At 35.7% G+C, this 18394-nt stretch overlaps 1 protein-coding gene across 1 annotated transcript in view; it reads left to right on the top strand.

Annotated features, from left to right (window-relative positions):
- Positions 1-18041, top strand: part of NXPH1 (neurexophilin 1) — a 133716-nt gene extending 115675 nt beyond the window's left edge. Inside the window, exon 3 of the mRNA XM_065731550.1 lies at positions 17184-18041. Within this exon, the coding sequence (XP_065587622.1) occupies positions 17184-17945 (762 nt within the window). The 3' untranslated portion in view covers positions 17946-18041. The remainder of the gene's footprint in view (positions 1-17183) is intronic.
- The last annotated feature ends 353 nt before the right edge of the window (positions 18042-18394 follow it).

Genomic DNA, 18394 nt, shown 5'->3' with positions numbered 1-18394 from the left:
TTTTCACTGATTTTCGCAGAAAATGAACAAAGAATTGTTTTTTTCTATAAATCTCTCAGAATTTGTATCTTCTTTTTCTATTTTATTTTATTTTATTTTATTTTATTTTATTTATTTTATTTATTTTATTTTATTTTATTTTATTTTATTTTATTTTATTTTATTTTATTTTATCTTATTTTATTTTATTTATTTATTTATTTATTTTTACATATCTTACATTTCCATCATAAGATCTGTAGTAGATACTTTGGGGTTTCTGGTGTCAAACTTGTACGGGGAGAGGGGATGCACATTCTGCTCCATTGTTCCCTCTCTCTGCTAGACACAATGGGATTTTGTCCAGGTGGCAGAGATTTGATAAGTACTGGGAAGCCATGTTAAGAGATTTGCTAAGGAAATTGAATTCAGCTTCTTTCATGGCTCAATTCCCCCTACAACAGGTGGCCTGGCATGCTGGCCACAAGTTCCTGTTGACCGAGTCCATCCAATACCTCAGTTCCCTTGTGCAGGGGATTTGTTTTATAGAAGCTGGCATGCTGCCTTCCTGGAGGAGCTGCTGCAACAATAGGAGGGCTGAGAATGGTTCAAAAGTTCTAAGTCTTTTCATGGCTCTTGCTGTGCTTTGTTGGTTCTCTGAAGGACCTGACTGAGACTGATGTGCAATTTGCGTATAAACATTTGAAAAATACTAGTTGGTGAAATATTTCCAATAAAACACAAATCGAAGTGTTTTCTCAGTAAGTTTTTGTTTTTAGGAACTCATGTTTGTCTCTCGCCAAAATTTTAGGGCAAAAATTAAGATTTTTTATTTCTTTTCTAGGCTTTAGTTATCAAAATTATAAATTTTAAAATAGTTTTTATTACATATGCAGGCCTGTCACACTATTACCAAGACATCAGGAAAGTGAAAATATTCTCACTCCTGAAAAAAATTAATTATCTATTTCAGTAAGGTGATATTAAATGGACTATTCAGTAAACACATGGAACAGATTAGGGCTTTAATCATGTCCACGTAGTACCAGAATAACTGCTGAAGTGCAGTATGCTCATAATATAACTTGCTTTTATTTGCACGCTGGTAAACCTGTCCCTTGATGTGTATACTAAGTGTTCAGTAGCCTGTCAAACTGGGAAGTATCTTTTAATATTCCTCTCTGTGAGAACTACTGGCATCTACTGAAGTCTTTACCAAACTCCAACTGGCCAGAACTCCATTTAACACAAAATGAGTCACTCCAGTGAAAACAAATAACTACTGTGACCTGTATTTGCCTCGGAAAAAATACATTTTTTTCCCAGTGGATGGCAGTGTAGGAAATGAGGACTCTGCCAATGCAGCACAAAAAAAAAAACAAACAACAAAACAGAGTGTAAACCACACTCTCCCAGTTTAAGCTTTGCAAGAAGGTCTACCTGCTTTATTACTGATACATCTGTTTGGGTGCAAGGTAGGCCTTATTGCTTATTTGCTATTCTTTTCTAAATTAGTAATTGTTAGTCTGAAATATAGTTGAATGTAAATTTGAAAATAATCAAGAACAAAGATTAGATTTGGAGATAAGAAACTTAGAATAAGCTAATTGTATTCAGAATAAAATCTCAAAGAAATGCACTTCATCGTGAAATTTGAGGAGGGGAAAGCCTTTTGTTCATCCCTTTGCTGTATGATCCTTTCTTATAATGAAATTCAATGCAAAGTGAATCTCAGCTGGTTTGGAATTATTTAACCATCTGGGGGATGTTTTGATACAAGCCAAAACTAACAGATTTCCACCTGGCCCCTTAAGAATTCCAATTGCCAGGAACTGGGCATTTCTTTGGAGCAGCCTGACTATGTATTTGCATGAGTCTGCAGGATCTTCTTGACTGGAGCCTCTTTTTGATTCATGTAGAATCAATGAGATCCCAGCATATTTTCTTAATGTTTCTAGTCAGACATTTTCCTCTATACTTGATGTGAAAAACTATGGCCAAAGCTGTAATTAGCATTGGCAAGTCTGAGCATATTCTTGATGATGTTGTTAAAACCAATGTTGAAAAGAAGGGGTCAAGCTGTGTGCCTCAGGGGCTCTACAGTGTACTTCAGAGATCCCCAGTAGGGGTTAGCAATCAAGTTACCAGTTCAAATCCAGCAAAGGTCAAGAGTGATTAACAATCTTTTGTTCTATTGGTTAGTGTGAAACAGATGTAAAATGAAGTTATGATCAAAATTCAATTCCTAGTAGATATTTTACATCATAAACACCAAACTCTTAATGATCCCTTGCTGGCAATCTGATTAAAATGAGCAGTTAATTGAACAGGCACAGAGACTGCTATGCCATCCTTACTGCTATTCCCTGTAACAAAAAGTACTCTCATTTTTGGACTGAAGAACACAATGGAAAACTGCTTTTACTGCCTGAGTCTTTTATATGCAGTAGATATATTTGTAAATTTTCTATCCTCAGTGATTTCAAATTATATTTTTTATTGCACAAATACTGATACAATTGTTATAAGTGATTTGATTAAAAAAGATTTTGATAATTTTAAAAATGTGTGGTCAGATCCTCTGCTGGATTAATCAGTTAAGTGGTAGTCATGTTGGCAAAGGATCTGCTTCTGCATTACTCGAAATATGTGACAATACTTGAAAAGGCATGAATAATTTTAGATGAAAGTGTATCATGGCTAAATTGTTTGCATACATGTGTGTGTTTTCACCCTAGAACCTCACAGTCACTACCCTTCTCCTACCTTCCAGGCACCAAACACATTTAGGGGCTAGAAATAAAGGTCTATGATTTGGAGCTTAGGCTTCAGGCATTTGGGTATATTTACTACCATGATAGATATCCTTCAACTAGTGAGTGGCTGAGTATCTTTTCTCATAAACATGATGTCTTTTAGATCAAATCTGTGTATATATTGGACTCCACAGAATAATACTGTTCTGAAAATACCGGAACTTATATTCATTCATCCAGTGTATTGCTGGATTCTATTATTTCATAAACTTATTTTAGAAAGAATACTTGTAAAACAGGGACTCAAAAAAAATCATTAAATGGATATAATCTTCTAACACGTACAGGTAGGATTTTTCTTTGCTGTCCTACATTCTCTTGTCTTAGCTACCTATAAGGCAAACTAAGAAAACCTTTTTAAAGCAACTAGCTTTTTAAGTTGAATAAGATATTACTGGTTTTCAGTCAGTTTATGGGAATTATATCATTAGACTTTAATTAAGTGAATTTAAAGAAGTAGAAAATATTGTCATTCATTAGGTAGTTTGGAAACTACAGAGAGGTGCAATTGACTCACAGCTGGACAATGAAGGGAGAATTGATGACATTTTGAAGGACAGATTATACTTCTATACATTAAATATCATTACCTCTACTACAAATCTTGTTAAAGCAATGTCATACACATCTCACAACTGAGGAGATTTGTCCTTTTCCCTGAAGAAAATTAGGACCTCTTCATGCCTTATGAGTGTGTTTTAGATCCTTTGATCACTTGGACTTCTGGAGTTCAATAAAGTCCCCTTCTGAGCTGACTTTGTTTCCCAGAATTTGTATCCTTTTTAAAACATCTAGTGTCATTTTATGTCTCTATCAGTTATTGAAACCAACATTTTTGGAATGTCTTGGATATGACATTCAAAAGAAAAGGGCGGATATTTGTACTAACTCTTAACCTTGTAGTTGAATTGTGACATCATTAGTAGTTTTCTTTTTTGTCTTGCCTTTGCAAATTCTATTTCAATGACAAGGCTGTCTAGGGCAGGGATTGTATATTTTTGCATTTTCTAGTATATCCTAACCCTGACAAAAGGGTGGACCATGAACAATGCAGTAACAGTAATCATATATAACACTAACAGTGGATTTTGAAATGATGTCTATTCATTTCAAAGAAGCACAAGCAAAGGTGTAGTTTACTCTCTGAAAAATAGAACTGCTAAGCATTTAAATTTAAATTAAATGCTTTTATGAGTTCATTGAATGTTATTTAGAAAGTATGTTATAGTAGAAGTGTGTTCCCCTTTGCCTTACAATGAGAATTTTATTGCTTTTTCATAGTTATCTTTTGTATCAGCATTTGGCAGGTAACAAATGTAATTTACTTGCTAAGGTGAAATTGTTTTGTGCTGTTGTTCAGCCACACAGATATGGAGAATAAAACAATGGAAGAAAGATATTTGCTTTCTTTTTTTTTTGGGGGGGGGGGTTGGGGAGTTGAAGTTGAAGAGCTTAATTCCTATCTGGGTCACTCCACTGAAATCCAGTTCTTGTAAGAAATGGTACAAATGAAACTGCAGACAGAATTGGCCCAAATAATTCAGTGTAGTAAGACAGTGATGCTCAGAACAGTCTGAGGTCAAAGCAGAACTGTCTCCAAGTTGAAGGATCTCTTGAACTTGATATAAGAAGTTGCTGTTTCTCTGTCCATTTCTGGAATATCTGCATTTCCTGATTCATGCATATTTGGGATTGATAATGTCTGATTTTTCCTGAACCCAAATTTTGTTATATTTTAGTGGTTACAGTACTAGAGGAGAGCATACAAGCCAGGAGGGAGACTTACTTTTTAAATGGTCTAATACTATAAGAATGGGGAATGGCATTAAACTAGAAGAGGGAAGATTTAGGTTAGATGTTAGGGAGAAATTCTTTACTCAGAATGTGGTGAGGCACTGGCACAGGCTGCCCAGAGAAGCTATGGGTGTCCCAACCCTGAAAGCATTCAAGAACATGTTGGATAGGGCCCTGGGCAGCCTGATCTGGGAGGTGGCAACACTGCCCATCCTAAGGGATTGAAACTAGATGATTGTTAAGGTCATTTCCAGCATAAGACATAGTAAGATTCTGTACACTTATGCTGTTGATTAAATACTAAAATCCACACTTGTAAGGATTCCAGCTTTATTTTCTGGACTCCAGTGTTTTCTCTAATTCTCAGAATCTTCTGAATACTACACAAGTTGCAAGTTCACTGTTTTCTAAATCCATTTTGATAGACCAGTTGAATTTTTTACATAACTGAGAAGCCCTTGTGATACAAGGTCAGAATAATAAATTTTATACTTTTATTCTTTATGTAGGAAATGTAATATAGTGCCATCAATACTTTATTACTCTGCAGTCATTCTGTTAACTACTCAACTTAAAATATTTCAGCCATCAGCATTTGGAGAAAGTTCATAGGTTTCAGGCAGTCCGTAATAATTTGCCTTAAAAGACTACATTTCTTCTAGTCACCCTGCCTGGATATGCAGTTATGGATCAAGACATTGGAGTTAGTTGGAGTGAGCTGAGGAGATGCTAAGCTGAGAATGCACTCAATTGCCTCTAGTATAACTAATGTTTTCGGGCTCCTGTATTTCTTTTTAGAAGCTAAGTTTATAATTCCTGCTAACTGGAATAGTTTGGTCCTTTTCTGTAGACTGTGAAAGAATCTCCGAAGGGTTTATGAAACTTGAACTCAAGTTTTGATTAAAACAAGTTTCTCTGTTATTGAAGGTGCTGGACAGAAATCAGCAAGCATAAAATAATCCTAAAGATATCAGCCTAGTAAGAGCTTGAACTATATGTATTCAACTTACTTCAGTACATCTTAATGTGAATTTAAAATATTGTATATGAACTACTCCATGTTATAAGAGAGGACCTGTGGTCCTCCAAAGACCAACTCATAGCAGCTCTCATTATCTTAGAAACTGATGTGCTGAATCATTGTTCATGCATTTTCTTCTTAAGCTTTTCATATTTGGTATAAAAGCTTAGCAGTGAATAGCCTCTTTCAACTTACATGTCAATGCCCAAAGGACTTGTAACTCATCTCGATTTAAATTAATGACCTTAGTGATGGTACTAGCAATTGGACCAAGGCTCTCATGGCCCTTGCATATGAAATTTGATTAATCCTGTTGGCTGTTAATTTTCACTTTTAATTAGGTATTATTTTGGTAATTATTTTGGGATTTTTAGGTACTATTGTGGAAAGAAAATGCAAAACAACTATTATGCATAGGAAATGTTGATTTTTCGATTTGTTATTCTATTTTACTTTAGCCTTGCTAGATTCCTTCACAGCATCTGTTTTGATCAACTCAGGAATATACCACGGGCCTACAAACTAGTCTGCAGAAGTTCAGGGATTATACTACAAAGAGGTACTTAACTAAATAAATATAAGTATTTTACAAAAAGTAGAGAAATTGGTATACGGTATCCTCCTCTAGTAGTCTGTAACTTAATTCCTCTTAATGGAATAGTAGACATTGCATGATATCTGTGGTCAGAGTTATAGGAAGGCCAACAATGTATATAAAATGAAGTCGTATTTTTCTGAGGCTTTTTGATCTTCCTGCATTCCTGCTAATCAAATGTGTGCTGGTAGTTGAGTCCTGTTCAGATTTAGACCAAGAGCAAATTTTGCCATTTGCCATGAATGTCTTCAATATCTCTGCAACCGGTTTGTTCAGTCTGTAGCCAGGAAAGCAATGCGCAGCGCTTGACCTGTCCAGCACATGTCCACAAAAATCTACATGGAAAAGTACTCAATTATAGTAACATTCTAATACTTTTAAAAATATGATGTCAGGCAGCAGCAATAAGCTATTTGAGTATTATTAATGTGGAAGAATTTGATTTTTATTGAACTTTTACGCTAAAAGTTCTTCCAGAAACTGGATGTAGAAAATGAATTATATTAATAAACTAATAATAATACTCAGTGGCTTTGGGCATTTGTTGTCTTTTAACCCTGCAGGCAGCTCAGCAGCATGCAGCTGCTCATTCATTCTCTCCAGGTGAGAAGGAGGAGAGAACTGAAAATGAAATTGCAAGAGCTCATGGGTTACGTTAAAGACAGTTTACTAGGAAAAGTAAAAGCTGGACATTCAAGCAGAACAAAGCAAGTAGTTCATTCTCCACTACCCGTCAGCAAGTGGGTGCTCATTGACTTCCAGGAAAGCAGTGCCTGTCACGTATACCGCTTACCCGGGAAAACAAATGTCATCACTTGCAATATCTCTTCCTTCATCTTTCTTTACCCCAGCTTTTATTGAAGAGCATAAACATCATATGGTATAGAATATCCCTTTCTTTAGTTGGGTTAAGTCACCTTCCAGCTCCTTATGCATCCACTGATCCACGCTGTCAGGGCATCATGGGAAGTAGGAAAGTGCTTTGTTCCGTGTAAACACTACTCTGATGTGTCATGACCACTATTTTCACCAAACAACAACAACAACAAAACAACAACAAATAAAAAACACGCACACACAAATACAAAAAATATCATACGAGCCTCTAAAGAGAAAATTATCTCAGCCAAAACTGAGAAACCATTATGTAGTACTGGGATATCCTCCATTTAACAAGTAAAACACAGTACAATCTTTTTTACCATCTTCAGTTTTCACCATCAGGGTAAAATAAATATCTAAAGTGCAGGATGCAAAGGGACAAGGCTGGACTCTTCTCAGCAGTGTGTGGTGATAGTATGAGGGGAAATGGTCACAAACTGAAGCATAGGAAATTCCACACAAATTTGCGTGGGTACTTCATAGTGCAGTGATGGAGCACTGGTACAGGCTGCACAGAGGGGTTGTGTACTCTCCTTCTCTGAAGATATTTAAGACCCACCTGGACACCTAGCTGTGCAACCTGGTCTAGGGAGCTGCTTTGGCAGGGGGGTTGAGCTAGATTATCTTTAACGGTCCCTTCCAATCCCTGCAATTCTGTGATTCTGTGATTCAGAAGATATGTGTAACCATATGAAAACAGATATTTTCTTTAGTGAGTTATCTGTAAAGAAAAATACGGTGCAAATTTTGATTAAAATGTTGCTCTGTGGCCTTTCAAATAAAATCTAATTTTATTTAATATTACTTTATACAGGTATGCAGAAAATGGCAAACCAATATTAATAAAAAGAGGCTTATAGGAATGTGGGAAGAGAGAAATATATTCTTGACAAAATTTATTTACCTAGCTAGACTTTCATTTCAAAGTTAGCAGTACTCTGCAATACTGGTATAATACAAGGGTCATAAAACTCTGTTAGACATTTTTAACCCACTTTAATTTATTCCATGGAAGTTTAATCCCCTGCTGAACAGAGCTGGTTGAATTTTCAAAAGCCATAATCCACTGAAGTAAAAAATCCTTAATGACAACGCAGGCAGCAAGCTTCAACAGTTTAGACTAAATTCTTTCTAAAAATGTAAAATGTAGGGCAAGAGTTAATAGGATATTTCATACAGATATATTTCAATCATTTTCCAAATCTTTGTAAGTTCACTCACATCTCCACCATTATAAATATTTGGAGTGAAATTCCTGCACTTCTGTGTCAAAAAGCAGAAAGCTGTAAAATTGTAATGTGAAGAATTTCACACTGTACTGTAACTCAGCTGGTCCTTCAGTTCGCAGGCTGTTATATGTGGTTGTGTAATATTTTCTAAATAGAGAAATGATGTTGAACAGCATCAATTCTACCTTAATTATATTACTAGTTAAGAAAATGAAAACAAACTACATAATGCCACACTACATTCATTCTTCTGCTCCTCTAGGAGTTTTATAATTAACTTCAGTGGTGGGTCAGGACTAACCAATAAATTGAGCAGAGACAGTTCATAAATTTTCAAGTGTTTCAGAGCCACAGTTACAAAGTTTATTTATACAGCCTATTTTCTAACAGCTTTGGAGCTGCCCAGTTCTTAAAGTGCCTCTAAATCAGGCAACACTTCCTTTGCTTGACATGGAAGCTCCTCTGGTGCGCCATGCTTTCTTTTATGGCTGTAATTGGCCTGAGTATTGAGGTACCGAGCTTCTGCCTGAACTATACAGGAGAAATGCAGGTGCTATTCTAGATTTTGTTGTGGCCTTCTGGACAAGAATTTACCTGGCATCATGCTGATGTTCTCAAGCTCTTAAATTAATTTGACAATGACAATCTCTTCCTTTTTCCTTTGTCTTTTTTTTCTTTTTTCTTTTTTCTTTTTTGTGAAGGAGATAGTTTTTGAAGAAAAACAGCGAGATCCCTTCTCTGAAAGACAATAGTGACAGCAGTTTCTGTCTTTTCCTGCTTTATAGGTAAAGTGAGAATGTTTTCTAAGAGCTGATATCTCATGACTTCCTAGTATGGATCTGTGGTTTTGATTCCTGGTTCAAAATGCCCAGCTTTCTGCAGACACTTAGAGGAGTCTGGTGTTTAACTTCAAGTCTGATTTCCTCTCTGGTAGTTTGTGTAAGGAAAAAGAAAGTAATTACAAAGAGCTCTGCTGTCACAGCTGAAAGGATAACACTCTGGCAAGGCAAAGCAGAGAAAAATGAGAAATAAAAATATGTGCTAAAGCAGTGCTGCTAGAAGAAATATCCCCACAATCACAGTCTGTCTGATTGATTTTGAGTGTCTATATCTCTCTTTAGAAGGCTAAGCACTTTAAAATCGTAGTTATTAAACATTTGTTCTAATCACTAGTTAACAAAACAGGATCAAGGAGGGTTATTTTTCAGACTGTAAATACCTGTGAAAATGTTTTGTATGATCAAATCAAAACCCAGAAATAACAGATTAGTACAAAGCTATACTCTCTCCAAAAGGAAAGCTCTCTGTAGAAAATTTCCTAGGTCTAAAAGGATGAGTGACATTCAAGTATTCAAGTGGCTTAATGGAAGTATCCAAGGCCAGGGTAGAGGGAGGAAGATGGTAGTGGGCAGTGTACCTGCCCATGGCATGGGAGGTTGGATCCAGATGATCCCTTTTGATCCAAACAATTGCATCATACTGTGTTTCTATGATTCTAAGACTACTCATTGTACAAATAATGCAGCACTATCTTGAGCACTGTACTTTACAGTACAGGATACAGTGAACTTGGATGTGATTATAGAGTTGTAAAAATGCTTTTAATAGAGCAATCACTGTCCTGCTTCTAGATTGAAGTATCTGGGATTTCTCCACAGAATTCACTACATGACAAGTTCATAAGTGATATGCACTGTAGGCATACAATATGATGAACATTTATTTGATCCTTGAAGATCCATCTAGAGATACTTCATGTAGTTCATTCTGTTTCTCACATATATTAGCTGTGGTATAAACCTAGAACTGTTGTTTGTATCTACCACCTAAATCCCATGCAAATGAGGTGGTGAGCGAGATGATTCCCACTCTAAATTATGAAGTAGACTGGCACTGGATGTGTTCTGACTTAAAAACTGGTGGCAGTCTGCCACTTTCCTTCTTCACCCTATTTCTTAACATTCACAGAGCATGTGGCAATAGCCTCAGACCACATGAATTCATAGGATAGTAAATGAGACTAAAACAAAATTTGATTTGGTAATTCCAAAGTATTCTTATTGGAAACCAACCTCTGAATATTTTTTATCATCTTTTCATTTCTAGGAAATTATTTGAAACTAAGTAGTTTTCATATTTATTATAGGCTACTAATGTTGTGTTTATGATCAACAATTTCTGAGTTATAATATACTTAAATAATCAAGTGCTCCTATTTGTTTAGTTGAGCCCTCATCTTTCCTTGGATATGAATTTTCTAATGACCCTTTGAATCTTAGTCAGGTCCAAATCAGGTGTCAACTGATACAAGCACTCTAATTTAAATTTCTACTACTATATTTCACTGAATTCATATCAGGTGCTGGACTTGGATAACCTTTATTGTGCAAAATATTAAAAAAGCTCAGATTGCCACATTATCCTTCTAATAAGAGCCACTTGGAACAAATAGTATGGCTCAAAAATAAAAACAAGATAGATACAGAATTTAAATAGCACTAAGAAACTCTTATTGAAAATTAAAATCTACCCAAAGACTGCAGTGTATATTAAATTCTATTTCACAGTTTAAATACACCAAAAAATTTTACTTTACCTATGATTTCTGTCCAACATAAATGTTGTATTTTGTACATAACTGAAGTGAATTATCCCAAAGGACTATTTTACATAATATTGCTGAAAACTTCAGGTGCTTCATTTTAAATGGTCAGTAATTAAGAAGATCACCACTGGAATTTTCTGGGGTCTGTGCAAGGACCTCTGTTCAGCATATTTTTAAATGACCTGGAAAAGGGCAATGTGAAAGTTTATTGATGACACAATTTTTTTCCAAGGTAGAAAAGATAGAGCTAAATGTAAGAAATGGTAGAAAGATCTCCTTGGACTTAGTAAACAGATAGTAATTTATGAAATACTATGCCAATAAATGTAAAATGAGACACATGAGGAAAAAATAAATCATATATAAATAAGACTGAGGCCTTTGGGTTATGAGTTCTATGCAAACATCATTTAATTACTCATTAACAATAAAAACAAGTAAAATTTTAGGCACTTGTAGAGGGAAAAAGTGAAAAAGTAATAGAATGCTATCTGCTAACTTTAAAGGTAATGGTTCCACATGCAACTTGATTACTGTGTGCCATTCTGGTCTTCTCATACTAGAACAGGAACTGAGAGTAGAACATGGAGGTTCAGAAAAGGACAAAAAGGAAATTTTGAATATATGGAATCACTTTTTCATAAGGAATTAATTCACATGATCCAGGAGACTGGGTCTGAAAACAGGAAAAGTGATCCAGATTTTTTACTACCATGAAGAGATATAATTAAGCTTTGTGCTTGTGGTCTAGAAGTAGGCTTCTTTATTGAGCTAGAAATCATCAAATTTTCTACTTTTCTACTGATATTTGTAGAAGTAGTATGTGAAATGCAGCAGTAAAACAAGGTAAGAAGTAACATGGAGAGTGTGGCTAGAGATACACTGAATTTTCTATTTTGATAACAAAGGAGTCTTAAAGAAGTTGTTTGAAAGTAAACAAAACAGAAAGAATAAAGCTGTAGAACGCATTACTGAAGGAGGACAAAAGGAGTGAAAAAATGTGGATAATAACTGAGTCATTGAAAAAGAAAATACAAGAAACAACTAGCTGAGGGAAATAAAAATCCATGTAATCTGGGAAGAAACTAGAGTACTATCATATACACACCACACTGCTGCTCTTCTTGAGGTTTCCCATAGATGCTTTTGGAGGCCAGACACTTTTCTGAGTTTTTGGTTTGATCCCACGACTTTTTGTGTTCTCATTTGACAAAGTAAATTAGGATTTACTGTCCCATTTGTCAAATTCATCTCAGTTTTCGTGCTTCGATTAAAGAAAAAAATCTAAATGCTTATTCTTTGCTGGTCAAATAGAAAAATGTTTTCTAAGTTTGAAACTCAGATTTCTGTTTATATGAAGTAGAAACTTGTGAGGTTTTCTTCATTTTTCCTCTTTCTCACATATCAATATATATCAGCCACAAATCCTTCACTGAGTGTAACTTCCTCCTGTTATAATCATATTTCCATCAAATTTCATTCTCATTTTCTTTGTGTATGTTCAAATATCTGTAGAATATTGGATTATAGAAATTATTAGTTTGCTAAAACATAACCATGCCACTACTGACTTTGTTCAGTACGTAGACAGATACAGGAATAAAAATTTATTAAAACAGTGTAGTAAACTAAATCTAAAACTTCTTCCATGTAGCAGGATGTAACAGGATAAAACATGATTGAAGTGGGGAAAATGGACCCAATTGAAATTTTCTGAGTGTTCTGCCTTGATGACAGTTATAGTTATGTCCATCAGTACTGTTCTATCAGCTGGGATATCTGACAGAGGAAAGAAACTTATTGTTTGTTCTTGTGTGCAGAGAGTATGCAAACAGTGTTGCTAAATTCTGACAATGATATGCCAGCAGAAATGATTTTGGTTTTGATTAGCTGTTTACCTGAAGAGAGAGATTTTCTACCTTGTGTATTAGATTGCTGTTTACATTTTCATTTGCCCTCAAGTAGTCATATATTCACAGGAACAAATACATAATTTCTAAGCCAATTCTGTAATTATAGGTAATGAACTGTAATAGAGAAAAATGAGAAATCAAGACACATTGTATATCTCTTTGAATGACTTTTTAAATCTCTAATTTATCAATCTTAATATTAATACTACAATGGTTGATTTTGCAGTGGGATGAGAATAGAGCCTAAAGCACCACTTGAGACCCTGACAGCTTCCTGACATACCTTTCCAGCTTTATTTTCTTTGCTTAAAATCCTTAGATTTGATCTGACTAAACATTCAGGGCTCAGTGCCTTGAAAGAGGACTCCAAGTTTTTTGAGATAAATCCTACCTATCCCTTAGGAAGTCCTAAATGAACTACAGATACTCACTAAAACACATCTAATGAAGCTAATCATCATCATGATATTTTCTTCATCCTTGGAAAACAAAAACAAAAACAGAGTGAATAGAATATTCTGTTTTAATGGAACAAAAGATGAATCAAGGATCAATTCCTGTGCCTTTTATTGTGTGTTGATGCATTATGACCAAGGAAACCACTGTCTCTGTTTCTGCCTAGAAACATAGGAAGAAATGGAATAAATGTTTGTCATTCTTCATTGAAAATGTTACCAGGCAGTCTGTTTTCTGGACCTTTTTGATATCAGTAAGCCTTACAAGGTAGTGGAAATTCGTATTTTCCATTAAAGATACAAAAGTGGAAGCAAAGGTCAATTTGTTATACTTGTTGAGTTACCTTTCCAGTAACATTTGCTGTAATGGCTAAGCTTTCCTAAATCTTTTTTCTCCTTACTATTGTTCTATACAGACACTACTGACATCATAATTATTCACTTCTAGCTAGGCAGTCACAGGAAATTCATCTCCTCAGCCCTTTTGCAACATTGATGTATTGCACTGTACTTGGCAAAACTTTTAAATGTTTCTTGTATACTATACTGTTGTTCCTCCATTAGAGTAAAGTTTAAAGCCAACTATGAAGGCTGGCTACCATAGAAAGCTCTGTATATATATACAATAAAAAAAAGCCTAGGCTCTGCTCATTTCAACCAACAGAATCTGAAATTTCATAGAGTGAAGTAAACACAAATTTGTTTCTGTCATCTCTACAAATTTTTATAATTTAAATATAGTGAAAAATGCTCATTCTCGCCCCAATCCTGCTCAGACTTGAACAGTCCCAGTAAATTATAACTGAAAACTCTTACTGAAAAAAAAAGGTAAATAATGAAGGACAGTACATTTCAGTCGGCAAGCAGCTGTGGTTTTGGAAGAGAAGTCAACTCTTTTTATGTTGAATTAATTGGTAAGGGAATGTAAGCATGTTTCTGGATTATATGCACATATAGTCAAATAAGAAGGAAAAAAGCCAAGATGGAATTTTGTCTGCTCAGTGGTTTAATCTTCAATTAGTCATTTTAAATTGGCTAAAGTGAGTCCGTGTTTCAGTCAGCTGGTTTTCACACTACTAAGTGCAAAATCACATGGATTTTATGATCTTTCATGTAATATTTCAGACTTATGCTTGGAAAGAAGAGAGAAGAAAACTGTGGATTAGTTCATGTGAAAATAATTGCTGCACTTGCAGAAATTCTATTACACAGCAGTGCTAGGTATTATTGGGTGTGCAAGTCTCGGAGGATACATTTAGCTACCTTCCATAGTACATAGTACACTAACAGTATATGAAAAAGCAGTTGGGTGGAAAATGTTAGTGAAGAGCTATGAATTCTAGAGCTTTTTTATTAACTGTGGTGATCTGTGTCTCTAGTACTCACACAAACACTTGACTAGGGAGGACACTTTTAGGCCTTTAGTCATGATTGTAGTCCCCACAATGTAAGATAGGCCTCAGGGCTGACTGCAAGTCTAGAAGCCGTTCAGATGTTACAAAATCAATGATAGTAACAATCAGTTGTATTTATTAGGTCAAATATGAAGCTGTTGATTATACATGTGATCTGAATCATTCATTTTCATGAGATATACTGGCTTTGCAAAAAGGCCTTATTTTTAAATACTTTTTAAACTGTTACATCTTGTTACATGGAACTTGCAGCATAATCTTATGGAATGTAAAACATCGGATACAGAAAGGAAAACAGAGGAAAAACAAGTTTTGAGGAAAGAAAAATATAGTGGCAATAATCTGTATCCTACTTACAGATTGTAGGTAGAACAGTTTTCCTAGCTAACTGCTTAGATTCATAACAGGTCGATGGATTCATACTGGACAGGCACATTTTTCCTTTTAGCCACACATCTCCCTTTTTTTTTTGTACACCTTCCCCATATGCCGCTGCAAAATTATATTCTGAGTCTTGTTCGCTCTCCCTGTGACATGTTCATTGCTGCTTCATTAAACAGTGCACCATCAGTGCATTTCATTACAGCTTCTCTCCTGGCTCACTGTGTTGATGCTAAGATGCAGCTAGAAACTGGCTATCAAAATGCTAGGCTGTGTTTATCCTTCCTTCAATTCAAAAGAGGAAAAAGACATCCCTTTGGCAAGGTCTTAAATAAAACCCATATTTTAGCTATCATTGCTACTGACTCCTCTCACTGGTATCACACCAGGAAGCTATAGTGTGGGATGTGATGGAATAGCTTATCTATTTGTTTACAGTAAATGCTGCAGACATACCTCCTGTCTCAGGATATTAAGACTACTTAGTCTAATGTATATGTCTTCAACTGACCTTGAAAATGTATTTAAGTTAAAGAAAGCATGTTCAGTTCCATGTTTGTTAGGAAATGAATAGGCCAAGCTGTGATAGACATCCTCCGTGATGTACACCTCCAGTAATACCAGTAGAGAGAGGCCGTAGTTTAAATAATAGCCAATTCCCCAAATATTTTCATAGTTGGAAATATACTCAATTCATTTTTAAGTGAAGAGAAATATGTAACTGAAAATATGAAATCACAATGTAACTCAGTGCCAGAACACAGAGGTATAAACAAGGCGTTTTCAGAATGTGTTATGTAGCCATGAAAAGGGAAATAAGAAACTCAATGGCTTATTCATGTCAGTTCAAATGCCAGAAAAATGTGGTAGTGTGCCTGGTGTAAGTTTTTAAAGAACTGAATCTAGGGCTGTTAGATGCTCTCTTGTCTGCCTGCTGTCCCCTGCCAATTCCAGCCTTCCCTGCTCTCAATCACTGCTGTGAGTTAGACAGCTGTGAGGCTGCATCTGTTCTCTGTTTTCCACACAATTAAGGCAAAGAAAAAATAAATAAATAAGTAAAAGTTGCTCTGAGACTGAATTCTGTGATAACCTATCTCTGAAATATATGATTTTTAGGAACATGGTCCACAGTTTTCTCTCTCTCTCCTTCTCTATCTCTTTTTAATTTTAAATGTACTTTGTATGATTTTTTTAAATTATTACTTTTAGGTAAGTGTTCATATTTTTCTTGAAATTACAAAAATGACTCTCTGACTTGCACAAACCACTTGGGTTTGTAGAGAAAGGTGTGAAGAAACAGGAGTGAGGAAGGGAGAAATACATGTCAAACATCATACAGACAAGGCAAATAAGTAGCTGATCTGCAAAGGGAGCAAAAGAGCGTGACTCCTTGCATTAAGTGGGGTACAGCTCATAGTATGTCTATTGCTGTTTAAGAAACTCATTAAAACTTACATTATTCTATTATTTATACTAATATTACGTAGTTGTTACTGAAGGTCTTAGTCAAGACTGCAGACCAATATGTTTTTACAAAAGGAGTAGGCAAGTCGTGTTCCTGTTACCAGATTTATAGAGACATGGAGTTTGAGCATGGTCAAGTTGGCACCATCAAGACAATGTCCTAACAGTGATCTTAAGGGGCAGTAAAAATAAATAAGTTTGCCTCAGATGGGGGAAAATACAGCTATTGCACAGAGAGAGCATTAAAACAAAGGTACTTTGCTCTGAGATGAGAAATGATCAGTGAAAGCAGGATGACACAGCTGTGTACCTTAGTTTTTGTGGCACTTCATTCCTTATTCATCAATTACAGGTGTCGTGACAGAGGTAGCTTGCATGCTGAAGAATTAAATGAATGGTCAGAATTAATTCCAAAGGTAAAAGATCTACAGAAGAGAATTAAATAACAACTACTTGGGAAGAAGAGGAAAAAAAAAATGTTTTATTTTAGTTGAATACAGAGAATGTAGTTATTTCTCTCCCAGAAACAGTTCTTTATGATTCTGAAATCTGCTCATTTTCTCAGGTGGAACTTGTGTTTTTTGTATTATATATCTTCATGTATCCTTTCTTTCTTTTCTTCATTCTTTTTCAGGTTACCTGTGCAAATTTAACAAATGGAGGAAAATCTGAACTTCTAAAATCAGGAAGCTCCAAATCCACACTAAAGCATATATGGACAGAAAGTAGTAAAGACTTGTCCATCAGCCGACTGCTGTCACAGACTTTTCGTGGAAAGGAGAACGATACAGATTTGGACCTGCGATATGATGCCCCAGAAACTTATACTGAGCAAGATCTCTGGGACTGGTTGAGGAACTCCACAGACCTACAAGAGCCTCGGCCCAGGGCAAAGAGACGGCCCATTGTCAAGACTGGGAAATTTAAGAAAATGTTTGGCTGGGGAGATTTTCATTCCAACATCAAGACTGTGAAGCTAAATCTGTTAATAACAGGGAAAATCGTTGACCATGGCAATGGGACGTTTAGCGTTTACTTCAGGCATAACTCCACTGGTCAAGGGAATGTATCTGTGAGCCTAGTGCCCCCTACAAAAATAGTGGAATTTGACTTGGCACAACAGACAGTGATTGATGCCAAAGATTCCAAGTCCTTTAACTGTCGAATCGAGTATGAAAAGGTTGACAAGGCTACCAAGAACACACTCTGCAACTATGACCCTTCAAAAACCTGTTATCAGGAGCAGACCCAGAGCCATGTGTCATGGCTCTGCTCCAAGCCCTTTAAAGTAATCTGTATTTACATTTCCTTTTATAGTACAGATTATAAACTAGTACAGAAAGTGTGTCCTGATTACAACTACCACAGTGACACACCCTACTTCCCCTCAGGGTGAGGATGAACTTGTGTCTGAGACTGAAGCCTGGGGAGTAAAAGAATTCGTATGACAGGGCTGTAACCTCAAGGAGGAAAGCCACATCTATTGCCTGGAATGTGTCTACCTGCTGCTGCTGATGTCATATGGCTGCAAATATGTTAGTGGAAAACAATCTAATGTAATTTTAGACCAGTCAGCACCATGTATCAATCTAGTTGTAAGTCACTATGGATTTGAAATAAAACCATACACATACACAGAGACACACACTCTTTTCAGCTCATATCTATTGAGATTCCTGTTAAGAGAGATTTTCATTGTCTGATAAGTAAGGTTTTGGGATAAAGTATCATCAAGCGAAATGGATTAACTAGACAGAGAGTGGTTTCTAACACAGACTGTTATGGAGATCTCTTTGAAAGTCCTTTGAGTATATGCAGATAATCCCCACTCATGCATTCTACTGC

Source organism: Cyrtonyx montezumae, unplaced genomic scaffold, assembly GCF_038088225.1.
Source record: "Cyrtonyx montezumae isolate F1298 unplaced genomic scaffold, pur_monq_1.0 scaffold_14, whole genome shotgun sequence".
Taxonomy (NCBI): Eukaryota; Metazoa; Chordata; class Aves; order Galliformes; family Odontophoridae; genus Cyrtonyx; species Cyrtonyx montezumae.
This window is presented reverse-complemented; position numbering and strand designations above follow the sequence as displayed.